The sequence below is a fragment of the Oryx dammah genome, unplaced genomic scaffold (assembly GCF_014754425.2).
Source record: "Oryx dammah isolate SB20612 unplaced genomic scaffold, SCBI_Odam_1.1 HiC_scaffold_24, whole genome shotgun sequence".
In the NCBI taxonomy this organism is placed as follows: domain Eukaryota; kingdom Metazoa; phylum Chordata; class Mammalia; order Artiodactyla; family Bovidae; genus Oryx; species Oryx dammah.
The window spans coordinates 13,292,076-13,319,219 of NW_024070208.1; the positions used below are offsets into that span (position 1 = coordinate 13,292,076).

At 41.3% G+C, this 27,144-nt stretch overlaps 1 protein-coding gene across 1 annotated transcript in view; it reads left to right on the plus strand.

Annotated features, from left to right (window-relative positions):
* The first annotated feature begins 967 nt into the window (after window positions 1-967).
* The window catches only part of DNAJC15 (DnaJ heat shock protein family (Hsp40) member C15), an 82,038-nt gene continuing 55,861 nt past the window's right edge, over window positions 968-27,144 (plus strand). The window contains exon 1 of the mRNA XM_040267196.1: window positions 968-1,130. Coding sequence (XP_040123130.1) covers window positions 1,026-1,130 — 105 coding nt within the window. The 5' untranslated portion in view covers window positions 968-1,025. The remainder of the gene's footprint in view (window positions 1,131-27,144) is intronic.

Here is a 27,144-nt window from a genome sequence, read left to right on the forward strand (position 1 = left end):
GTGGTGACCCAAATCCTGGAGATCTCCACCCCTTCCCAAAAATAGTTGGAATAATCCTCCCACTCATCAACAGATGAAATTAACCAGGCTGTAAAAACTAACCACACATTTCACAGTCTCACTCACCCTCTGCTATGGCCCACACTCTCAGTTCAGTTCAATTACTCAGTCGTGTCCAACTCTTTGTGACCCCATGGACTGCAGCACACTAGGCCTCCCTGTCCATCACCAACTCCTGGAGTTTACCCAAACTCTTGTCCATTGAGTCAGTGATGCCATCCAACCGTCTCATCCTCTGTCCTCCCCTTCTCATGCCTTCAATCTTTCCTGATATGAGGGTCTTTTCAAATGAGTCAACTCTTCGAGTGAAGTGGCCAAAGTATTGGAGTTTCAGCTTCAGCATCAGTCCTTCCAATGAACACCCAGGACTGATTTCCTTTAGGATGGACAATAACAAAGCCGGTCTCTCTATATCCAAGTCAGCGCAAAACCATTTGTGGGGTGGAAGATAAAACAAGTTTCTTTGTAATTTCACCTTAAATATAGCCAGTCCTACGGGGGGAAGGGGTGGAATAAGCAGATGGTCACTTCAATTGCCCTCGTGGATGGGAGAATTGTGGTTTTAAACAGAAGTATGATCAGTAGTTGGGGGGTGTGTGTAGGGGGACGAGTATGGTGTGGGTCTTAGGGACTTTCGGGGAACTTCAGTCACTGCACTGAGATCTCCGGATGTCTCCTTGTGTGGCTCAACACCAGATCTAACATCAGATTGTAAGGATGCGGGGAGGCAGCTCCTCGGGCTTTGCCCCCGGAGTCTCGATGCGGCCTTTAGGTTTGCAAATGGGAAACGAACGACTTCATGGCACAAGCTGGGTGCGAACGAGATGCCCTGGGGGCCGCGGCCTCCATCGGCGAGGCGGGCGTGGCGTAGGTGAAACCCGCGAGCGCGTCCGGGCCTCACTAGTTTGTCCCTGCGGCCGCCCCGTAGGCACCGCGGCGCTCCGAGGATCCCGAACCGCGCCGCCATGGCTGCCCGGGTCGGCGTCGCGCCCGCCGGCGATGGCCTGCGCTACGCCGGGTCCTTGCAGCCCCCAGCCCAGCCGTCGGACGCCGACCTCGACCGCGGGCTGGTGAGTCTTAGCCGGCGCGGCCGCCGTCCTGCCGCTCCGAGCTGCCCGGGCCCGCCCAGTGGCGCCCCCTTGAGCCCCGCAGGCTCTGCCCGCGCCCCTCTGAGCCCCTTTACCTCCGAACCCGGGTCGGCCCGGCTGTTCATTCACTCTGACCTCCCCCTCGCTCATTCAGCGTTCGTGCTGCTCTGTGCCCCGCGTCGACGAGTAGGCGTGTGGGGAGACTCTCTGGTCCCTCAAGGAGCTGCCCCTCTTGTCGGGGAGACGGACCAGCACCACGCAAGCAGTGGCTGTGTGATAACGAGCTGTGGGATGGATGCTCCCATCTCCTAGGAGGAGACCCCAGGCCCGTCTGTCGGGGCTCGAGGGTGAGAGGCCAGGGGAGGCTTCTTGGAGAGAGCGGTGTAACCGTCGGTGTGAAGCGAAGATCTGAGGATTGAGTAGCAGCAAACTCAGTGAGGAGGAAAAAGTTTCAGATGCTAGCAGTAGTACCTACAAAGTCGTAGCCCAGGGGACACAGGACTCATAGCAGGGGGTCTCTTCAGGCTGAATTGTAGAGCTGGGAAAAGAAACTGTCCAGTATCAACATACTGCAAGCCACATGTGTTTCTGTTCCTTTTTGTTTTGGTTGTTCCGGGTCTGAGTTGTGGCACGTTGAGGCGCGCGGGGTTTTAGTTGCAGCGTGTGAACTCGAGGTCTAGTCCCCCGACCAGGGATTGGAACCTGTGTCCCCTGCATTGGGAGCTCAGATTCTCAAACACTGGACCATCTGGGAAGTCCGCTGCATATGTGTTCTTAGATTTTCCGTAGTAGTAAAGTCGCTAAGTCTTGTCCGACTCTTGCGACCCCATGGACTGTAGCCTGCCAGGCTCTTCTGTCCATGGGATTCTCCAGGCAAGAATACTGAAGTGGGTTGCCATTTCCTTCTCCAGGGGATCTTCCCGACCTAGGAATTGAACCCGGGTCTCCTGCATTGTGGGCAGATTCTTTACCGACTGAGCTTTAAGGGAAGCCCATTATATACGGATTTTTCATGGCCATATTAAAAAGTGAAAAATTAGTAGGTGGATTTAATTTTAACAATGTGTTTTTATTTAATCCTGTATGTCCACAGTGATGTCTTGACGTGAAATCAAATAAACATTATTTTGTTTTTATTTATTTTTATTATTATTATTTTTTAATATAATTTATTTTTTTTACTTTACAATTCTATATTGGTTTTGGCATACATTGACATGACAAATAAACATTATTAATGAGATGTTTCACTTTTTTTTTTTTTTTTTTGGTACCAAGTCTTTGAAATCCAGTGAAATTTACACTAACAGGATCTTTCAGTTTAGACACATTTCATATACTCAGTTGCCACATGTAGTTAGTGGCTACCTTATTGATCTGTGCTCTCCTCCTATGGTGAGGACCAGGACATGGAAACTTCTGGTAAGCAACACATAAACAGGCAGGCGAATGCTGAGGACATTGGTACCATTTTGATGAGCTTTAGGGGAGAGACAGGTTTGGGTTGCTGTAAAGTTCTCTCAGGCTATGTGTGAGAATAATGGATTAATTGGAGAAAAATCTGGAAACTTGGCTCTTATATCTCTTATTCACATCACATTCCATCCTGATTCCACCCACAGTAATGTGTCTTGCCCTTAGATATACTGCACTTAATGTCCTTACTGTTGATTAGTCATACACAGTCTTGTGACATCTTTTATGTTGCCCTGTCATTTTCCAGAGTTTTTTTGTTTCTTAAGAGCAGAGACTGGGTATTTTCTTCTGTGGTGGTGGTTTAGTCAATAAGTCGTGTCCGACTCTTGCAGTCCCATGGGCTGTAGCCTGCCAGGCCCCTCTGTCCATGGGATTCTCTAGGCGAGAATAGTGGAGTGGGTTGCCATTTCCTTCTCCAGAGGATCTTCCCGACCCAGGCATTGAACCCTGGTCTCCTGCATTGCAGGCAGATTCTTTACTAACTGAGGGATTCTTTACCAACTGAGGGAAGCCCTTTTCTTCTAGTAAACACTCAATTTGTGCAGCTTCCCAGGTGGTGCTAGTGGTAAAGAACCCATCTGCCAGTGCAGAGGACGCTAGAGACCGGTTAGATCCTTAGGTTGGGAAGATCCCCTGGAGGAGGGCATGGCAACCCCCTCCAGTATTTTTGCCTGGAGAATCCCACAGACAGAGGAGCCTGGCAGGCTACAGTCCATGGAGTCGCAAAGAGTGAAGCAGCTTAGCATGCACAAAGGAACACTCAACTTATTCTTATCTGATTAACTGATAAATTTCTGGAACAGAGTCAGATGGGCTGGAAAGGTACACTCAACTTATTCTTATCTGATTAACTGATAAATTTCTGGAACAGAGTCAGATGGGCTGGAAAGGTTTCAGAAAGCAATATGCTTTCATTCAACAGACATTTCTTGACCACTACTTACCTACCAGGTATCATCCTTGGAATGAGTAAATGAACAAAACAGATAAAGGTTTGAAGTAGCAAACTCGGAGTTCTTGCTGTGTCTGATTCATTCCACACCGCAACCCTGTAAATGAGGAGACAGAGACTCAGAAAGTGGTAACTCATCCAGGATACTTCACCTAATAAGTGGCAGACCTCGGGTTCTAAATCCTAATGCTCTCTGTTATTTATTTATTTGGCTGTGCTGGGTTTTAGTTGCAACGAACAGACTCTTAGTTGTGGCATGAGGGATCTAGTTCCCTGACCAGGCATTGAACCAGGGTCCCCTACATTGGGAGCATGAACTCTTAGCCACTGGACCATCAGGGAAGTCCCCTAACACTCTACTGTGACTTGCTGACTCCTTAGAAATAAGGCTTTCTTTCTTTCTCTTTTTTTCATTATTCAACTTTAAAAAGAATATTGTAGTTGATTTACAGTATTGTGCTGGTTTCAGGTATATAGCAAAGTGATTCAGATAAATATATATATATATATATATATATATATATTTAGATTCTTTCCCCTTATAGGTTATTACAAAATATTGATTATAGTTCCCAGAAATAAGCCTTTCAGAATGGAGTGTTCTGTCTGCGATGTAAAGCAGGTAAGATATTAGGTTGGGTAGAGCTCATCTCTTTATGGAGAATTGTAAAAATCTCAGTCCTGGACTGATTTGCAAGGCAATTGGAATCCTGTGGTACTTTGAAGATAGAAATAATATTGGTGAATTTTTTTTTTTTTTTTTAACATCTGTAGATACTTTGGAAAAGGCAGTGTAGAGAATCTAAGCTGTCAGTCAGGAGACCTCTTCAGTAGTCCAGGCATGTGGAGGCTAATGTGTAGGCCAGTGATTCTAAACCTTTCCACCCCAGTGTCCCCTTTTTATAACAAATATGAAAGTCTCCTGTAATATCCTAAAAATTTACAGTCAATAAAAAATACCCATAAACATAATTTTTAAAAAGCAGTCTACTGCTCTAGTTGAAACATAAAGGTGCAATAAGTATTTTATTAGAAAATGACATGTCTGCTATTTAAATATGTAAGTGCTCAAATATGATTACGTTAGAAGACACAGTGAAGTACTGATCAGTTGCTGGCATATTGCACCAGGCCACAGAAATCATTGTGAGTGTGATGGCAAAAATGCAGGCTAATTTCAGATGGACTGCATTGGCAGTCAGATACCATAAGTGCCATTGTTATCGACAAACTAATTTCTCCCAAGTTGTGAACAATTTTTGGTTACAAAGTGGAATCTTTCCTCAATCTACATGATAGCTGCACTTCTGGAAAATGTTATATGTAGTAAAGTCCTAGACTAAGGTGGTCATTGAATGCAGGCTTTTCACCTACTCAGTGTCCAGTGGAGTCTTTTGAAACCTTAAGGGATCCAGACAGTTTGTTGTCCAGTGATGACTCATACATTTTAGGACTGCTAGGATCAATAGTCCCCATCCATCAAATACCCTCCCTCCTATCCCACTTAACTGTGACAACCAAAAATGTCCTCACAAATTTTCAGAAGGCCCCTAAGGGTCTTTTCTGCTTTTGTAGGGAATCATTGGTGCAGGCAGTGACCAGTGATGCGGTGAAAGATAAGAAAGTTGGTAGTAGTGACCTTGGGGGAACTCGGAGGTCCTGAGAGTGATGGGAAGTTGACAAAAGGTGGTGTAACGAAGAACAGATAACCTAGGTATGGGATGTGTTCACTAATCTCATTGAAAATAGTAGAAAATAAAGTGGTTGTCAAGGAATTGAAGTTGGAGAAGGCAATGGCAACCCACCCCAGTGTTCTTGCCTGGAGAATCCCAGGGACGGGGGAACCTGGGGGGCTGCCGTCTCTGGGGTCACACAGAGTCGGACACGACTGAAGCGACTTAACAGCAGCAAGGAATTGAAGACATTTTTCATATCATTTTTTAAAAGGATCCAACTTATTTTAAAGTTTTTTAAATGTGTATCTGTAGTCATATATAGTATATAGTTCTGTCTCAGATAAGCTTGCCTTTAGGGATTAAGAATTCATGTTCACTAGCCTGTTTGAGGGGAGAAGGCGGTGGCACCCCACTCCAATACTCTTGCCTGGAAAATCCCATGGATAGAGGAGCCTGGTGGGCTGCAGTCCATGGGGTCTCGAAGAGTCGGACACGACTGAGCGACTTCACTTTCACTTTTCACTTTTTTTTTTGAATTGGAGAAGGAAATGGCAACCCACTCCAGTGTTCTTGCCTGGAGAATCCCAGGGACGGGGGAGCCTGGTGGGCTGCCGTCTGTGGGGTCACACAGAGTCGGACACGACTGAAGTGACTTAGCAGCAGCAGCAGGAGACTGTTAGAGAGATTAAAAAGATTAACATATAGGCAGAAATACCTGTGTAGTACTTTGAATAAAATATTATCTTACAATTAAATATTTCATAATCAGAGGTCACAGTCAACTTTGTTTTAGCAAAGCTGCTTCTCATGGACAAGTAGAAAAGAAACTTTAGAGTTTAGAGAAGAATATTAACAATTTTTGAAGCAGTTTGAACCATGCTCAGTTTGTATGACGTGGTAGCCTTTTAATTTTTAGTACTTTCCCAAAGAGCATACCTCCTAGTGTTATTGGGTTGGTGTAGCTAGCTTTCCAGGTGGCTCAATGGTAAAGAATCTGCCTGCCAATGCAAGAGCCACTAGGAGACATGGGATCCATCCCTTGGTGCCCTCGGTGCCCTGGACCAGGAAGATCCCCTGGAGGAGGAAATGGCAACCCACTCCAGTATTCTTACCTGGAGAATTCCATGGACAGAGGAGCCTGGCAGGCTATAGTCCATGGGGTCGCAAAGAGTCAGATAAGACTGAACACACACACACACACACCCTTTTAAGAAAATTAGCCACATATGTTTCTGTGTAAGCAAAACTGATACATGAAAATCAAAACATATCAAACATGAAAATTATCACGTGCTTATTCATTACCAAAAAAAAGACCACTTTTCTTTTTTAATTGCAATTTGAATTTAAAACATTTACTTGAAGCTTCACTTTGAAGAAATCACATGGGTTATCTATTATATGCCCATATTTTCAGCCTTGCCCTATTTTCCTCGCTGTTCCTTTTACTGTAGAATAGTGTTCCCATCACTGTATCATAAGAGGAGGCTAAAATAAAATGTAAGCTCCATAGACAGGGACTTTGCTGTATTTCCAGCATTTGTAATGGTATCTGATACATGGTAAGCACTTCAAAAATAAACTGTTGAGTGAATAATTGTTATTGTGGAATGGGAAGGAGTTTATTTTATCCTACAAATAAAAATACAAGATTCAGCTTATCTAAAGTGTAGTTAATTATATACCCTCCCCATACATGGCAGTTCTTGTCTGTCGCCTACCTTGAATAATGCCATCATCACTCTTTCTCCTTCACCTCCATCAAGACCCTTATATCGTCAGTCCATCATGATGCTTATTCTGTAATTCCTTTTTCTCCCTTTTCACTATTGGTTTTTATCATCTCTACCGGTCTGTTGTAATAGTCTTTAAAAACAGGTCTTTTTGCTCTGGTCCTTTACACTTTTAAACGTCACACTGCTATCAGTTATTTTTCTATACTACAGACCTAATTATAGGACTATAAATTTTAAAAATTATTTTACCAAGGTCCTTTTTATTAATTTACCAAGGTCCAAACTTTCCATGGGCTTCCATGGTGGCTCAGTGGCAAGAAGGAGCCCGCCTGCCAATGCAGGAGATGTGAGTTCTCTCCCTGGAGGAGGAAATGACAGCCCACTCCAGCATTCTTGCCTGGAAGATTCCATGGACAGAGGAGCCTGGTGGGCTGCAGTTCATGAGGTTGGGAAGAATCGGACATGACTTAGCGACTAAACAACAACAAACTTTCCGTGGTAACTGTTTAAATTGTATAAATATACCATTGTGATCTACAGGAGTCTTCATGAACTGACCCCTAAATAAACTGAGTTACCCAGCCCCATTTTCCATTCTCTGTTCTGTACCCTGAGCTGTGACTTTACCTACTATAGTTTCTTCTCATCTGAAATTCTTCGCCTGGCAAACTCCTTTTAAGACTCAGGTTATTGATGTGACGCCTTGCCTGACTCGAATCCCCTAGTAGATAAAGTTGTTTTATCCTCAGTACTTCCTTAGAAAGTCATACAGTTTTTTTAGTACATTATTTCTTATATCAAAGTTATTTGTATATGTCTGAGCACCTGCGTTGTGAAGTCTTAAGGGTCAGAACTCACATGCTTCTGTGATTGGCATTACAATTGACCATGGTAGTCACTTAGTTGTTTATTTAAAGAACAGCTATTAACTTTTATTACTACTGAGTGGCTTTATAAACAGGGATGTTTAGTTCCACATACTTTAAAAAAATTTTAGTTTATTTTTTGTCTGCCCTAGATCTTGGTTGCTGCATGCAGGCTTTCTCTAGTCACAGCAAGCGGGCTTTTCTAGTTGCGGCGAGCAGGTTTCTCTGGTTGCAGCAAGCTGGCTTCTCATTGCTGTGGCTTCTGTTGTTGCAGAGCGTGGGCTCTGGCGCAGGGGCTCAGTTGCCCCATGGCACCTGTAATCGTACCAGGCCCAGGGTCATGTCCCCTGCATTGGCAGCTGGGTTCCTAACCTCTGGGCCACCCAGGAAGTCCTTGGGTTCAACATATTGATGCGTGTGTCCTTTTTCTGTTGGGTTTCTCCTTTATGTTAGTTTCTAAGGGAGAACAAGAGTGTGTATATGTCTTGCTCATTACTCTTTTCCCCAGAATTTAGCACAGGGCCTGGCATAGATGCTAAATAAGTGTGTATTTATAAATAAATGCTAAGTGAACGTTGAGAGAGTGACTGCTCTCCCATCTTTGCTTTCTCCGTCACAACTACTTTTTTGAGGCCAAATATTTTTTTACTTTTATTTCCCTCTGGTACAACTGTTATCTATCTTGAACTTAAATGTTGCAGTCTTAGGATAGAAGTTTTAGCATTTTATAACACTCTCAGGCAGTTTATATTTATCTAGAAGGTTATTTACTGCTTATGCTGTTTTGGAAGAATAAAATGCCTTAGGGAATTTGTAAACAATTTTTATGCTCCACCACCACCCCCTCGCCCACCAGCAGTAGCGGCTTTGCTGGAGTGCGCTGTTTTCCGTGTTCTCAGAAATTCTTTGATTCATGATAGCGGAACATTTAAAGTAATTTTTCTCAGTGTGTGTGTGTGTTTTGGTGGATATTTGAAACTAGGTGAGGATAACAGATACCTGACTTGTCCCACCTGTTGATTTGCTGGCATTATTTAAATAGTGCTTCTTCTCTTTGAAATGTGTCTTTTAAACTAAAATTAGATATTCTTTACAGGCAAAGACAGTTTGAAAGATCTTTATTCTCTCAGTTCTCAATGTGTAAATTTCTACCTAATGATTAACAGGAATCAAACAACTAGATGAAAGAAAAATGGAAGATTAGAGGACCTAATTTTAGAGTATGATGAACTGACAGCTTTGAGGAGTTAACAAGGCTATCATAAATGAGATTCTGTGATGACTATCTTTTTTAATGGTAAAGAGGCCATGTATTAAATGTTAAGTATAGTCAGAGTGCACATACACTCTGACTTCTGGTGTTGCTTTTCAGCTTTGGGAAGTGTATTGCTTGATGCTTCTGGTAACACAGTCAGTCTCCAGCTCTGCTTTTACCGTCTGTCGATGCGCTTCAGTTTACTCGTTCTTTTGAACACCGAGTGCGTGGAAGCTGTGTGCTGGGCGTGGGATGCGTGAGCCAGCACTGCCGCCCTCAAGGATGGAGGGCAGCAAACCGCTTGTAAAAGGCTGAGCAGTAGTTTCGCTTTGAGAGCCTTATGGCCTCTGCCAGAGAGTTTTAAGTAGAAGTTTTAGTAAGTGCCATGTTGTTGTTAAGGGCTTCCCCGGGAGCACAGACAGTCGAGAATCTTCCTGCAATGCCGGAGACCCGGATTCAATCCCTGGGTTGGGAAGATCCCCTGGAGAAGGAAATGGCAACCCACTCCAGTATTCTTGCCTGGAGAATCCCATGGACAAAGGAGCTTGGTGGGCTGCAGTCCATGGAATTGCAAAGAGTCGGACACAACTAAGCGACTAACACTATGTTGTTGTTGTTCATTTGCTAAGTTGTGTCTGACTCTTTGCAACCCCATGGACTGCAGCACGCCAGGCTTCCCTGTCCTTCACTATCTCCCAGAGTTTACTGAAACTCATGTCCATTGAGTCGATGGTGCCATCCAGTCATCTCATCCTCTGTCACCCCCTTCTCTTCCTGCCCTCAATTTTTCCCAGTGTCAAGGTCTTTTCCGGTGAGTAGGCTCTTTGCATCAGGTGGCCAAGGTATTGGAGTTAATACCAAATTTGTTGATACCTAATTTTATATTCCCACTTGGCATAACTCTTTCATTCATTCCTTCCATTTTAGAAAACTTGTGATATTCTGTTTAGAAACAGCTTAGAGTTGTTGACTACTTTACTCTCATTTTTAAGTGTCAGTGTATCTATTTCTGGTACTGTTTATTGTCTATATTCTGTCAATATGATAAAGTTTTTTTAAAAAGTTTTAAAGTTTTTTTTGTGGAGGATTTGTCTCAGGTACTTGTAGTATAAAATCACTTTTGGCCAGAAAAATTGTGACCATGTGGGATCTTCTAAAGTCTTTTCTTTATTAATAATCTTTATTAATATTATTAACAAACCTTTTTCTGAGTTTGTTCCGCCTTAAACAGTGCTTCCCAATCTTTTCAACCTTTAATAAGGTACAAATTTTCATACCTGTCTCCTGCCCCCATATGTTAATAATATTTTTTATTTTTGATCACTTAATATATACAATTGAGATAAAAATTAATGCTGTGAATGTATTGAGTTCACGATATGCAAACAAATAGGAAGGAAATGAACTAACTTTTTAGTGAATGCTATTAATCAAACACTGTTATATTTTCCCACTTCTCATTATAACTAGTGAAGTTGGATACTACTTTTTGTCATTTTACTTATAAGAAAACTAAGGATCAAAGTGGTCAATTAACTCTCTCAAGGTCATAGAGCTAGCAAGTGACCAGACTAGGACATGAAACCAACTTTGACTTTAAGAGTCCTTGACTTTTTTACATTACCATATTTTTTACTGTTTTTACTTTTTGTTGTACGTATGTTTTACTGTTCCATCATTTGGATATCAGAAATTGATGAAATTCAGTTCCAAAAAATGATATACAGTCTTGGTTTGGGGGTAATTTTTAGAGCTTTCAGAAGCTTCAAGATGTGTTTAAAAATTCTTAAATTTCAAAACAGAGTTAATTTTATTTCACCTCAACTCAAAAAGGAAGAAAATAATACTGTATAATGAAACTTAAGCTAAAAGCATTGCTACTTTAAGAAATTACGGCTTTAAACTAAAGACCCTATTTTAGGAGCAAAAGTAGCTTTCAGAAAATGTTGATTTCCCAAGAAAAAAGAATAAGCCAATTGCAAGGTGTTGCAGGTAAACCAAAAGAAAGAGTTTAAGGAATACTGGCCAGGGAATTCAAAGTGGGTATAATAAAAGACTTAGAGTACATAAGGGAGGGGGCTAGCAGGAGACACAGCTATCACTTTTACCGTCAGGGTAGGGATAAAATTAAGGGATTAATTTCTCAAGGATTAAAAGGGAGATACCAAAGATCAGGTGTATTTGTTTTTATTGAAGAATTTATTTTTAAAGTTTATTTTAAAGTAGACAGTGAGTGGGTTTTCTGACTGGAGAAGTTAGTTATTATTAATAACCCCCTTGGCAACCACTCCAATATTCTTGCCTTAGAGAATCCCATGGATGGAGGAGCCTGGTGAGCACTGGTCCATGGGGTTGCAAAGAGTTGGACACGACTGAAGCAACTTAGTGTGCACTTACTGGTGGGCTCGTCCCAAGATTTTTCTTTTTAAATAACCTTTATTTTTTCCCCTGATTGTAAAAGAAACGATTGCATAATATCATGTAGTAATTTAAATAGCTACCATTTATTGACTGTTTACCACATGTAAAAATATGAGGTGATGTACATGTATGTCCTAATTCATAAAAACTCAGAGCAACCCGAGAAGTAGGTTATTATTAACCTCATTTTACAGATGAAGAAACATTGGTATCCCTGGAGAAGGAAATGGCAGCCCACTCCAGTACTCTTACCAGGATAATCCCATGGACAGAGGAGTCTGGTGAGCTATAGTCCATGGGGTTGCAGAGAGTCTGACCTCACAGAGGACTGTGCACACAGCATGAAACGCTAGTATAGAGGTTAAGTAACTTGTTCAGGTTACATTGCTGACATGTAGAGAGCAATTCAAACCACATTTCTCTGAATTGCAAAGTCTGTGATCCAGAGTCTTTGTTTCAGTGATAAAAGGTAGATAATAAGAATATATAACTCTGTTAAATGTTTTGGTTTATAGGATTCCTTTTTTTTTTTTCCTGGTGTATATGCTGACCCTTCTGTCTTGTAGCTTTTATTCTCTACCATGGTCTGTAAACATTCCTCAATATATTATTTAATTGTGGGTGCAGATTTTGGATATGCCTTTGTTTATTTAACTATTCTTCTATTGTTGGGTATTGCCGGGGTCCAGCCCCAGTGGATCCGGGGAATTCGAAGGTGGGGATGGCGTTGGCGTCCTTGGAAAAATACATATTTAATTACAGATATATAGAGAGATTAGAAACGGATAGTGTAGTAGGAAGATTAGTGGAGAAAAAGAGGCTGAATAACTTGGATTACGTGGAATAGCATCCATGCTCCAGATGGGAATTCAGCCAGAAAAACGAGGAGCAAGAAAGAAGCGACATGGGGGAATCAGTCTTTCCAGAAACTGATCCGATTCCTTTATTTTGGGGTTTGCTTATATACCTTTTGTTACACATAGGGGTGAATACAGAGTCACGCGGGGGTCACAGTCCTGACCTTTATCAAAATCAGGTACTTCACATAAATGTATAAAAAAAAGGTCTTAGGGATATTACATCATCTTCTGGCCATGAGTGAGACCTGCTGACATTTTATGATCCCTTCTTTCTGATAATCAAAAAACTTATTTTTTCCAAGGGTGTTTTTTCTTAAACCAGGCACCACCTTCCAAATAAAGTTACATTCCTATAGGGTGAGGGTATAGTGAGTTACAATCAAGAAAGGAATTTAACCCAAGGTTAACATGATTAATCTTAAAGGTTAATACTATTTCTCCTATATGCTTAAAGGTTAATACTTATTTCTCCTATATGTTAGTTATATTCATTATAAGGGCAGGGAATATGGAGATTTAGCAGCAAACATCAGCCCAACAAATGAAACTCCTTTCACCCATGTTCCCCTTAAGATCTATCTAGTCTTAAGATAGTGATAAAGTTACATTTTTACATAGCAAGGACACAGTGATTTATAACAAAGTACAGTGATCTATTACAAAAGAGAAAATTCATTAACTCAAAAAGTCTAGTATTGCTAACATCAAAACTACTATATTTCCTTTTCTATATTCCAAATACATTGATTAATATATTCCCAGGTGCCTAAGGATATGGAGGCATGGCGGCAATCATTGACTCAACAAGAAGAAAAAGCCCTATGCTAATTAAGACTGTCAAAATACTCCAAAACTGTCTGTGCTGTTTATGGTTAAGAGGTAGGAAACAATCATGTGGCAGGAGTATGGATAATCCTGTCACACAAGCTAGTTTGTCAGCTGAGAGGTTTGACCTAAGACACCCTTGTCACACCCAGAGCAGGGAATTAGCAGCAATTATTGGCACAACAAATGAAAAACCCTTCACTAATATAATTCCTAACCAACCCACTATACTAATAATTTCCAACTCCCCAAAAGAATTTGCCTTTAGTAAGTCTAAAATATCTCGTGCCTCTCAGGTTGGGAGGCTGTAAACAATCACATGTGGCCGAACGAACCTATACCGGCGGGCTAGATAACCTTCAGAGAAGTTCATAAGCTGAAACACTCTTGTCATGCCCAGGAATTTTTATTGCTTTGGAACTGCACGTTTACTCCTTCTCCAAGAGAAACAGTTATGGGGGAGAGCCCCCCGTCAAGTCAGAGGTGTAGGTGAGAGCATAAAACAGACTCTGGTTTTGGGGTTAGATGCTCGGGAACAGGGGGTTTCCTGAGGCTTGATCATGCCTTTGCCAAGCCTCCTTCCTCATGACCTTTGCCATGGGCGGAGTTCCTTACTCTGGCCCCCAGCAGGGTATTCAAATTGTTTCCAGTTTTATATATTACAAATAATGCAGTGATGCATATTCTTATGTAGAAGTTTTTATGCACCTCTCTGTTTTCTTAGCCTAATGACATGAATATGTTTAAGGCTATTGATTCCTAGGATGAAATTAACAGACTGTCCCAACTTGAATTTGCAGCATCAGTTTGAGAATCAGTTTTATTTTAAATGTAGGATTTTTGGACATACAACTTCCTGTTGGAGGATGAGGGAAAGTAACATTTTGTGGGGTTGGGGGGAGGAAATGATAAGGAATGGGGACATCAAGAACCAGTGCGAGGGTCTAGTTTGACATTAGATAATTAAGTGCCACTATTTTCTTTAGGTAGTTTATAAAACTACCCAGTAAGTGGTTGTGCAAGACTTTTTAAGACTTTTGTGAACGGGCACTAAAGTCAGATAGGGATGTTTCATTGAGTATGAACTCACACTGTAAACATAATTGAATGATTTTTATAATCTATTAAAAGAGTGTGGAAGTAGTTTTAAATTGTTGCCTGAAGACCTAGGCTCTGTCTGGGATTAGGGTACCTGTGTTCCAGCCCCAGGGCAGACACTGATGATCATTGCTACAGCTCAGACCTGGCATGTGACTATTCAGGACCTCAGTGTCTTCCTGCATAAAAGGAAGGAAGTGGAGTGGGTTTTGACTAGATATTTTCTATTATTTCTTTGAACTCTAGAAATGCCAACAAAACATTGGACATCTAAAGGAAACTATTAAAAATAAAACAGAAACTTTTTGTTGTATGAAAGTATAATGTCTCTGTTCCTAGGATACCATGTGTACTTCTGTTTACACCTTTCAAAAGTCAGATAGGAATGGACCATTTCCAGAAAGAGACAATAAATAAATGAATTGGCAGAAGTGTGTGATTGTATGAGAGGAAGACAGACAGGGAAGGCTCATTTGAAGGTAGCCTAAAATAGTTTAGAACTTCGTTTAGAATTTAGGAATAGTGTAGAACTCAATTCAGGAAGTTACTGGACAAAAGTAATCTAATGAAAGTATAATAATAAAATGATACAGGATATCAATTGGCTAAAAAAGTCCCCTTTCTCCAAATTTTAGAAAGTAGAATTAGGGAAACTCCTTAAACTTCAAAGAGTTAAATTTAGGGCCATTGAATAAAATAGCACTGATGAACAAGTTAAACTAATTCCTGTATATGTGTGTGTGTATGTGTGTGAAAATTGCTCAGTCATGGCCGACTCTGTGTGACCCCATGGACTGTACAGTCCACGGAATTCTCCAGGCCAGATTACTGGAGTAAGTAGCCTTTCCCTTCTTCAGGGGATCTTCCCAACCCAGGGATCGAACTCACGTCTCCTGCATTGCAGGTGGATTCTTTACCTGCTGACCCACAAGGGAAGCCCAAGAATACTGGAGTGGGTAGCTAATCCCTTCTCCAGTGGATCTTCCTGACCCAGGTGTTGAACTGGGGTCTCCTGCATTGCCGGCGGATTCTTAACAAGGTGAGCCACAAGAGAAGCCCAAGAATACTGGAGTGGGTAGCCTACCCCTTCTCCAGCAGATCTTCCCGACCCAGGAATCAAACCGGGGTCTCCTGCATTGCAGGCAGATTCCTTACCAACTGAGCTATCAGGGAAGCCCTGGAACTAAATGAACTTGAGGTGCCCGGAAGACCAAGCTCTTGAGAGTGGGTGTATCTGAAGCTTCAGGCCAAAGAACTCCTCCCAGAAGTTTCACTGATAGACTTGACGCATCTGGTGTCAGGAGCCACGGAGCATGGATGCAAAGCCTGCCTGAGTTCTTACTTCCTAATGCATCTTCCAAACACTGCAGCCATCTGTATCATTCTCATTTAATTTTTCTAATTAGAATTTGGTTTTTGAAAATCTTGTCCCTTTTTGGCCTGTCTGCCTAGGGTTATTATCTTGCGATGATTCCTGTTGTTAGATAGGTAGACATTAACCTTATATTTTACAAGTTGTCTGCTCTGATGTTTGAAATATTTCACAGCTTACTGGTATAATCTGTATTTAACATATTCTGTAGATGACCCCTACCCTCCAACACACATGTATATTCAGTTGCAAAGACCTAAGGTCATGGTGGGGCTTCTCATGTGGCTCAGTGGTAAGGAATCCACTTGCCAAGCAAGAAATGTGGATTTGATTCCTGGGTCAAGAAGTTTCCCCTGGAGAAGGAAAGGGCAACCCACTCAAGTATTCTTGCTTGGGAAACCCCATGGACAGGGAAGCCTGATACAGTCCATGGGGTCGCATTAAGTTGAACATGACTAATGACTAAACAGTGGCAGTAGCAGCAGCAAGGTCACAGTGAGTTAGGGCAGAATCTAAATCAAGATTCAGGTTCCCCAGCTTCTAACCTTTGTTCTCGCCTGTATCCTTCCTTTTCCTATCCTCGCCTGTATCCTATCCCTTAGTTTTATCTTGACTCTTCTCAGAAGCCATCTGTGATACACAAGTAGAGTCCTTAGCAACTGGCCATTTGTGTGGGGGCCATCTACCCACACGTTCATCCATCCAGTCAGTTGACACTAATTTTTATTTAACCCATCGTATATTCTAGGAATACAAAAATGAATAATGCTTGCTTCCTGCTCTCTGGAGGCTCACAGTTCAGTAAAGGAGACAAGTTATGAAGTTGTAGTCTGGAATCACAGTAGACAAATAAACTGGGATGTAGAGACGTGGGAGTTTGAATAGAGGAGGGGATTCATCAGCCACTGGCATTGATTTCTTTCATTTCTGGAAGTTTACTTGATGCTGCTGCCTATCTAGAGTAGTTCCTTTTTTATTTTTATTTTTTATTTTTTGCTATTTAGTAACTGATATATAAAAATAGATTTAAGGGACTAGATCTGAGAAAGTGCCTGATGAACTATGGATGGAGGTTCATGACATTGTACAGGAGACAGGAATCAAGACCATCCCCATTGAAAAGAAATGCAAAAAAGCAAAATGGCTGTCTGAGGAGGCCTCACAAATAGCTGTGAAGAGAAGAGAAGTGAAAAGCAAAGGAGAAAAGGAAAGATATACCCATTTGAATGCAGAGTTCCAAAGAATAACAGATAAGAAAGCCTTCCTCAGCAATCAGTGCAAAGAAATAGAGGAAAACAACAGAATGGGAAAGACTAGAGATCTCTTCAAGAAAATTAGAGATACCAAGGGAACATTTCATGCAAAGATGGGCTCGATAAAGGACAGAAATGGTATGGACCTAACAGAAGCAGAAGATACTAAGAAGAAGTGGCAAGAATACACAGAAGAACTGTACAAAAAAGATGTTCACAACCCAGATCATCACGATGGTGTGATCACTCACCTAGAGCCAGATATCCTGGAATGTGAAGTCAAGTAAGCCTTAGGAATCATCACTACGAACAAAGCTAATGGAGGTGATGGAATTCCATTTGAGCTATTTCCAATCCTAAAAGGTGATGCTATGAAAGTGCTGCACTCAATATGCCAGCAAATTTGGAATACTCAGCAGTGGCCACAGGACTGCAAAAGGTCAGTTTTCATTCCAATCCCAAAGAAAGGCAATGCCAAAGAATGCTCAAACTACCGCACAATTGCACTCATCTCACACGCTAGTAAAGTGATGCTGAAAATTCTCCAAGCCAGGCTTCAACAGTATGCAAACAGTAAACTTCCAGATGTTCAAACTGGTTTTAGAAAAGGCAGAGGAACCAGAGATCAAATTGCCAACATCTGCTGGATCATGGAAAAAGCAAGAGAGTTCCAGAAAAACATCAACTTCTGCTTTCTTGACTATGCCAAAGCCTTTGACTGTGTGGATCACAATAAACTGAGAAAATTCTGAAAGAGATGGGAATACCAGACCACCTGACCTGCCTCTTGAGAAATCTGTATGCAGGTCAGGAAGCAGTAGTTAGAACTGGACATGGAACAACAGACTAGTTCCAAATAGGCAGAGGAGTACGTCAAGGCTGTATATTGACACCCTGCTTATTTAAGTTATATGCAGAGTACATCATGAGAAATGCTGGGCCGAAAGAAGCACAAGCTGGAATCAAGATTGCTGGGAGAAATGTCAGTAACCTCAGATATGCAGATGAAACCACCTTTATGGCAGAAAGTGAAGAACTAAAGAGCCTCTTGATGAAAGGGAAAAAGGAGCATGAAAAAGTTGGCTTGAAGCTCAACATTCAGAAAACTAAGATCATGGCATCCAGTTGCATCACTTCATGGGAAATAGATGGGGAAACAGTGGAAACAGTGGCTGACTTTATTTTTTTGGGCTCCAAAATCACTGCAGATGGTGGTTGCAGCCATGATATTAAAAGACGCTTATTCCTTGGAAGGAAAGTTATGACCAACCTAGACAGCATATTAAAAAGCAGAGACATTACTTTGCCATCAAAGGTCCGTCTAGTCAAGGCTGTGGTTTATCCAGTCATGTATGGATATGAGAGTTGGACTATAAAGAAAGCTGAGCACAGAAGAAATGATGCTTTTGAACTGTGGTGTTGGAGAAGACTCTTGAGAGTCCCTTGGACTTCAAGGAGATCCAACCAGTCCATCCTAAAAGAGATCAGTCCTGGGTGTTCATTGGAAGGACTGATGTTGAAGCTGAAACTCCAGTAATTTGGCCACCTGATCCGGAGAGCTGACTCATTTGAAAAGACCCTGATGCTGGGAAAGATTGAGAGCAGGAGGAGAAGGGGCGACAGAGGATGAGATGGTTGAATGGCATCACTGACTCAATGGACATGGGTGTGTGGACTCTGGGAGTTGGTGATGAACATGGAGGCCTGGTGTGCTGCGATTCATGGGGTCTCAGAGTTGGACACGACTGAGCGACTGAACTGAGATGATGTATATGTATATCAGACATCCTGATGTGTTAGCGGCTGTGGTCACTAATACTGTCTTTACATGAGCAGTGGTGAAAAAAATCTGATAAGTTCTAAAAGAAATTACATAAATTTATGAAGAAATAGTTTTTGAGAACTCACATGTTTTGTTTTGAGATTGTGAACCAGTTTGTAACCTATGTGAGATGATCTTATTAATCTCTGTCTCTACCCCTAGTACAGTGCTTGGTTTGTAGTCAGCACCCAGATTAAATGTCTAAATAAATGTTGAATTCGTGAATAATGAATGAGTCAAGGGTTATGCCTAAAAGCATTATTTTCTGGTCCTGAAACACAGTGGAAATACGTATCATTCAGGGTTCTCCAAAGAAACTGAGCTAAGTAGTTTGTATTATTTCCAGGAATCAGCTTACCTAGTTGTGGGGGCTGGCAAGTCTAAAATCTGTAGGGCAGGCCCACAGGGTGGAAGCCTTCAGACGGCAGCTCATTCTTGAGGTAGAATTTCTACTTCCCCAGGGAAATCTCAGTTTTCCATCTTAAGGCCTTTCAACTGATTGGATGAGGCCCACTTGCATGATCAAAGAAACCCCTTTCCTTAATAAAGTCAGCTGAATATAGATGGCAGCCCGATGTACAAAGTACCAACATGCCAACACCTGGCTTGGGATTTAAAGGACTGACCTAGCCAAACTGACATGAAAATGAATCATCACAGTATCCTTGGGTTTGAGAACTTGAAGCCAAATGTGCAGCCTGGTTGGCAAACCTATGATGAGCCCCGGGGCTCCTGATGCTCTGCAAGGCCAGCAGGACTAGGTTGGTACTGGGACAGGACATTCTGACTAGTCACATTTAATGTGAGCAAAGAAGACCTGCTTGTGTTATCAGAGACAAGGTTCGTATCATCAGGTCACTGAATAAATGCGCAACAGTACTTTCTCATAAGTCATAACAAAGATTTAAGTCTGGAGAACTTTTTGTCAGTTACATTAGAGAGTGGAGAAGTACTCGCTTGGCTTGAGCCTAGAGTTTTGTTTCTTACTATGTTTGCTTCCGGATATTGTTGTTTTGATTTGTTTCTGTTTTGACCTTTTATTTCCTCTCTAGTCATGCTGTAGAAATTAATGCTTGCCTCTGGTTTAAAATAAATTCAGTGACTTTAACGTTGAGCAAGTAAGATGTCATTAGCATTGTTTTTTCTCTTTTTTACTTAGGTTAAGTTTTTCACTTCAATTAGTTAAAAAATCGGTGTTTTGAGTAAAGTGCAGGTGTATTTGTTTTGGGCAATGTAATGGTAAGGGCCAGGTAGATTAACGTGGATTGGTCCAATTTAGATATGAAAATCTGTGAAATTCATAGCAGCTTAAAAATTTTAGGGAAGGATAATTGTTAAAAAAAAAAAAAAAATTCTTTTCCTAAATGTCTTTATATCATGTCTGCCCCTCTTTCTGGAATATAAATTCCTCTCCTCTCCTTCTTTGATCTGCATGTGCAATAGCTGTCTTTCTCCAATTCTGCTGATTTGCCAGCAGTCTTTCTTATTTCTTCCCCTTTTTCTCCTTTCCACTTGCTGTTGTTTAAATTCAAAGAGCTTTCTTTGGAGAAATTGAACCAAGTAATGAGGCCATATAAAACACCCGAGTTCAGCAGAAAGTGATTTGCTTGTGATTAACCCTTGAGAATTGAACCACTGCCAGATAACGAAGAATGTAGTTTGAGACAACCTGCTCATTCTTCTTTTCCATTAATAGATGAGACCCTTTCTTCCCCAGGTGTTAGGAATTCATGTACAGCTTTGCTCAGGTTTTATTTATCAAACTCGGGGTGGCATGTTTTTAGAAAAGCAAGACCAAAAGGGAGCTTATGACCGCCCTTCCCTCTGCCCCACTTCTTCCTACAGACTTTCCAGCAAAAGGCAACTCCATTCTTTCAGTTGTTTAAGGCAATAACCTTGATGTCTTTTCCCCAGCTTTATTAATGTATAATTGGCAAATAAAAACTGTGTATATGTGTGGTTTACAACATGATGATTTCATAGACATACACATTGTGAAACGATTACAGTGCTGCTGTTGCTGCTCAGTCACTTCATTCGTGTCCGACTCTGTGCGACCCGATAGACGGCAGCCCACCAGGCTCCCCTGTCCCTGGGACTCTCCAGGCAAGAACACTGGAGTGGGTTGCCATTTCCTTCTCCAATGCATGAAAGTGAAAAGGGGAAGTGAAGTTGCTCAGTCGTGTCCAACTCTTTGCGACTCCATGGACTGCAGCCTACCAGCCTCCTCCGTCTATGGGATTTTCCAGGCAAGAGTACTGGAGTGGGAATGATTACCATAATTCAGGCTAATTAACACCTCTATCATGTCCATCACATTGTTACTTTCTGTGTATATATGTGTGTGAGAACACTTAAGTTTACTCTCTCAGCAAATTTCAAGTGTAAAACTTATTCATCTAACAGGAATTTTGACCCACATTACCCCATTTCAGCCACTAATCACTGTTCTACTCTCTGCTTCTCTGAGTTTGACTTTCTTTCAGATTCCACATATATATGTGAGGTCAATCAGTAATTCGTCCTTCTGTGTCTGACTTTATTTCATTTTGTGTTATGGCTTCCCTCATGGCGCAGACAGTACAGAATCCACCTGCAGTGCAGGAGACCTGGGTTTGATCCCTGGGTCAGGAAGATCCCCTGGAGAAGAGAATGGCAACCCACTCCCGTATTCTTGCCTGGAGACTCCCATGGACAGAGCCTAGTGAACTGCAGCCCACGGGAGACTCCCATGGACAGAGCCTAGTGAACTACAGTCCACGGGGTCACAAAGAGTTGAACACATCCTCCAGGTTGATGCACGTTGTCCCGAATGCTAGACTTTCCTTCTCTTTATGGGTGAATAATATTCCATTGTACATGTATACCACATTTTCTTCATTCATCATCTTGTCTTTCCTTTATGCTTCACATCCAGTCTCTCAACAGATTTTACTGGCTTTATCTTCAGAATATATCCAGAATCTGACCACTTCCTCCCGACTCCATCACTAATCACTTCGGTCCAAGCTACCATTGTCTCCTTCCTGGATTATTTTAAATGACTCCTAGCTCATCAGTGCCTCTGTCTTTGACATGTCTTTTCTCAACACGACAACTAATGACCATTTTAGAATTGCACTTATGAAGTCTTAGGCCTCTTAGAACAGACATGGCTTATCGCACTCAGAAAAACTGAAGTCCTTATGCTGACGCTAAGGCCTGACATGATCTGCTGTCCCTGTTGCTTCTCTGCCCTCATTTTCTGTTCCTTTTTCTCTCCTTTCTTTGTGCATGCTGGCCTCCTGACTGTTCGTGGGCACAGCAGTTTATACACACTTGCCTTAGGGCCTTCAGATTTGTTGCCTCTGCCCACAATGGTTTCTCCTTAAATACTGACACAACTACACTTTCTTCCTATTTTTCGCCACCCAAAATCTAGCTTCCTCTAATCACTAATTTGTTGCCTTCATTGTATAAACACACGTAAATTCTCTGGTTGCTTCATTTTCTCCATTGCATGTATCACTTTCTGTGTATATTTTTCTGATTTCTATTGTTTGTTGTCTGTCTCTTTGAAATACTCAGAGATGGGAGAAAGCCTCCAAATGGCTATTTGAAAAAATGCCTGACTTTTTTTATTGGGAGTTTTGGTATTTTTCTTTGTTTAGCAGTTCAATTACTCCTTATTTCTCTATGTGGATATGTGAATTGTATTCATTTAAATTTTTGTAATGAAATTTACCTGGCATAGACCCTTAATTTTATCTTCTTTGTCTTCTGTGAGACTTTTGGATGTATTTACATGGTCCAGGATATTTTGAAACATGATTATGTGTTAATTTCTTAATTAAATTTAACTATCATTTTGCATTATATTTTCCCATTTCAATCATAATTCCACTCACTAGCAGACACCAATACACAGAACAAATAATACAAGTTCCAAAAGGCACCTGGGTAGTGAGGATGTTGCTTAAGATCATTTTCATCCCTTTATATTAATCTTTGAGAAACTGTGTGTGTGTGCTCAGTTGTGTCCACCTCTTTGTGACCCCATGGACTGTAGCCTGCCGGGCTCCTCTGCCTGTGAAATTTCTCAGGCAAGAACACTGGAGTGGGTTGCCATTTCCTACTCTAGGGTGTTCTTCCTGACGCAGGGATCAAACCCCCAGCTTTTGTGTCTCCTGCATTGGCAAGTGGATTCTTCACCACTCGCACTACCTGGGAAGCCCCTGCTGCTAAGTCGCTTCAGTCGTGTCCGATTCTGTGCGACCCCATAGACGGCAGCCTGCCAGGCTCCCCCGTCCCTGGGATTCTCCAGGCAAGAACACTGGAGTGGGTTGCCATTTCCTTCTCCAATGCATGAAAGTGAAAAGTGAAAGAGAAGTCGCTCAGTCGTGTCCAACTCTTATCGACCCCATGGACTGCAGCCCACCAGGCTCCTCCATCCATGGGATTTTCCAGGCAAGAGTACTGGAGTGGGGTGCCATTGCCTTCTCCGACTAAGTACTTTGTTAGACTGGAAATCTAGAGAGAAGCAGTCCCTACATCCAGAAGGTCACATTTTAGAAGGGATTTAAAATAGGTAAATCAGGGGAAAGGTTGGGGGAAGGATAGGTCGGGAGGTTGGGAGTGGTATGTACAAACTGCTGTATTTAAAATAAAATGCTTTTCCATTAAATGAATAAAACATATGTCTAATTCCAAAGATAAAGAAATAGGCACACTATTATTATTAATAAAGAACGTGCTATGTACTGTAATAGAACTGCTAAGTATTGGGTTGAAACCAAAAGGTTCATTTGGGTTTTTCTGGCAAATGAACCTTTTGGCCAACCCAATTCCATGGGGTCACTGAAATGTTTTACTTGAGTGAGGAGATGGGTGATGAAATGAGGTGGCCTTAAAGCTGTTTGTTGAAAAATAAGCAGGGATTTTGCAGAAGGATTGAGCATAGAAGAACAGGAAGGATTAGGAGTGAAAATGTGAGAGTGAAGAAAGGACTAACAGACATCTGCCATGGGTACACAGCGCATCGGTTGTTCTTCATAATCTTTTCTCATAATCATTTTGAGCTTCCTGTGATATCTATATTCACACCCCCATTTTATAGATGAAGAAATGGGCCTAGAGACATCAGTTTAGGGTCCGAGATTTGGTAAAGATTGAGTTGAAATTAGAGCCCACACCTGATTAACTCTGAAGCCCATGGACTGTCCATTCAACGGTGAAGGGATGGAAGACTGAGGAAGCTGATGCTTGCTTCACAGATGAAAACTGAAACAAGCAAAGTAACAGTAGTGGCTAAAGAGCAGTGGGGAGTGCTGTGAATCAAGGAGGAGGGAGAGGGTAAAAGCCCGGCCAACAGCAGAACCCGTAATTTTATAATGGTGGTCTTTAGCGTAGCCATAAGACTTTTCTCCAGCCACATTTAGCAGTCTAGGCAAAGGATTCTTTATGGTAACTCTCCAACCATTTTGAAATCAGTCAGCAATTTCATTGGGAATGTACTGTTTGTTAATTTCCGCAATGCTGTTAATACATACGCTTGGACATTTTAAAATCTAAAATATTTGTGTGTTGCTTGTAGTCATAGGGAATGCAGTGAAAACTATGCTGTTTGGCATTTTGAGAAATATCTGAAGTTTGTCATGAATTTTTAAAACTTTTAATTAAATACCGTTGGCCAATAACACATACATTTGTTATGCGTATACATATCATCTTTGTTTTCTGTGGTGACCATGATAAGATTGTTAAAAAACGCATTTCCAAATTTGGCATGAGTAGAATTTTTCTGTTTTCCTTATACAGACCACTTTCCCAAAACACTAGCCTAGACCAGTTGTAAAAGAATCAGTTGGTAGAATTTTTAACTGACTGTAACTGATGTAAATTTTGGATATACATACCTTTTTTATAAAAAGATCAAGTTGTTCTAAATATGTGCTAGCATAATTTTATGTAGAAAAAAAAAAAAAGGATCTAAGAATTCATTTAGATCTTTTACCTGGAAAATGTTACCTACTTTTCCAGCCGCCTGAATCTTCAAAGAAAATGTTCCAAAACTAAAACTTGCTGAAGGCAGTCTTGTGGATATTTAAAATAGCAATGAAAACACCTTGTGGCATCCACAAGGTGTGTGTGACACCTGTGGCAGTTTTAGCTCAGGCCAGAGTACAGGTGTATACATGTCTGTCCTTTTAAATCACACTACCTGACTTCTTTTCTTTTCAGCACATATTCTAATTTTCCAAAGTCAAAGAAATAGGAACATTTCTGTAGTTTCTATAAAAACACAGGCGTAGCATGATGGCAGTCTGGTTGCATGAGAGCAGCTTTGGACATTTAACCTGGCTATTGCCTAGCTGGTGGAAAATGACAGTGCTAGTGTTACTAATACCAGGCCTCATTCTCCACTTTGCTTTTAAATGGTCTTTTCAACGTTGTTTTTGTTCTGTTACTGACAATTTAGTTCTAAAGCATCACTGTTTAAAAAACATTCAAAAGAGAAATTGAAGCACATCATTGTACTTGACACTAGACCAAATATGGTGTTGTGTATATAAAAGAAAAAAAAATAGATCCTGTTAGCCTGACGGTACAATACTAAAGTTTAAATAAATGTGAAATAGCATAGTGTTAAAGCAAATGTGAAATTTTTTCAACAGTGGTAAAGTAGAGAAGATGTTGATGGAATTCTCTATTATTTACCCAGTTATGCCAAATGAAGCATAGGCTATTTCTTTTTTTAAGCCTCAGTTAGCTTAGATGTAATTTTATACTTTAAAAAATGTAAGGTCAGATACAGGTATGGTTGAGAGTTCTCTGTGAACTACTTGCTTAGATGTCAGATAGACTCTCTTGTGCTTCCTACTTTCTGTATTTGCAGTTAGATCGTTACTTTTTTCTGCTTGGGTCTTTCATATATATGAAGGGTTGGGGGAACTTGTTATTGTTGTTTAGTCACTAAGTTGTGTCCGACTCTTTGTGACCCTGTGGACTGTAGCCTGCCAGGCTCCTCTGTCCATGGGATTTCCCAGGCAAGAATACTGGAGTGGCTTGCTGTTTCCATCTCCAAAGGATTTTCCAGACCCAGGGGTCAAACCCCCATCTCCTGCTTGGCAGGCAGATTCTTTACTACTGAGCCACCTGGGAAGAGCTATCTAAATTCATGTCTGAAAAAAAATTCCAGTGACTTTTTAGTGAATGAAAAACTGTTAGGTAGTAAATAAATATTCTTTTCTAGGAAACAAATGATACTCTTATTCTGGACCATTTGAGGTTCAGTTCAGTTCAGTAGCTCAGCCGTGTCCAACTCTTTGCGACCCCATGAACTGCAGCACACCAGGCCTCCCTGTCCATCAACAACTCCTGGAGTCCACCCAAATTCATGTCCATTGAGTCAGTGATGCCATCCAACCATCACATCTTCTGTCGTCCCCTTCTCCTTCTGCCTTCAATCTTTCCCACCATCAGGGACTTTTCAAATGAGTCAGTTCTTCACATTAGGTGGCCAAAGTATTAAAGTTTCACCTTCAACATCAGTCCTTCCAATGAATATTTAAGACTGATTTCCTTTAGGATGGACTGGTTGGATCTCCTTGCAGTCCAAGGGACTCTCAGGAGTCTTCTCCAACACCACAGTCCAAGAGCATCAATTCTTCTGTGTTCAGCTTTCTTTATGGTCCAACTCTCACATCCATACTTGACTATTGGAAAAACCGTAGCTTTGACTATACAGACTTTTGTCAGCAAAGTAATGTCTCTGCTTTTTAATACACTGTGTAGGTTTGTCATAGCATTTCTTCCCAAGAAGCAAGCATCTTTTAATTTCATGGCTGCAGTCACCATCTGCAGTGATTTTGGAGCCCAAGAAAATTAAGTCTGTCACTGTTTCCCCATCTATTTGTCATGAAGTGATGGGACTGGATGCCATGATTTTAGTTTTCTGAATGTTGAGCTTTAAGCCAACTTTTCACTCTCCACTGTCACTTTCATCAGGAGGCTTTTTAGTTCCTCTTCACTTTCTGCCATAAGGGTGATGTCATCTGCATATCTGAGGTTATTGATATTTCTCCCAGCAATCTTGATTCCAGCTTGTGCTTCTTTCAGTCCAGCGTTTCTCATGATGTACTCTGCATAGAAGTTAAATAAGCAGGGTGACAATATACAGCCTTGACGTACTCCTTTTCCTATTTGGAACCAGTCTGTTGTTCCATGTCCAGTTCTAACTGTTGCTTCCTGACCTGCATATAGGTTTCTTAAGAGGCAGGTCAGGTAGTCTGGTATTCCCATCTCTTTCAGAAGTTGCCACAGTTTGTTGTGATCCACACAGTCAAAGGCTTTGGCATAGTCAATAAAGCAGAAATAGATGTTTCTCTGGAACTCTCTTGCTTTTT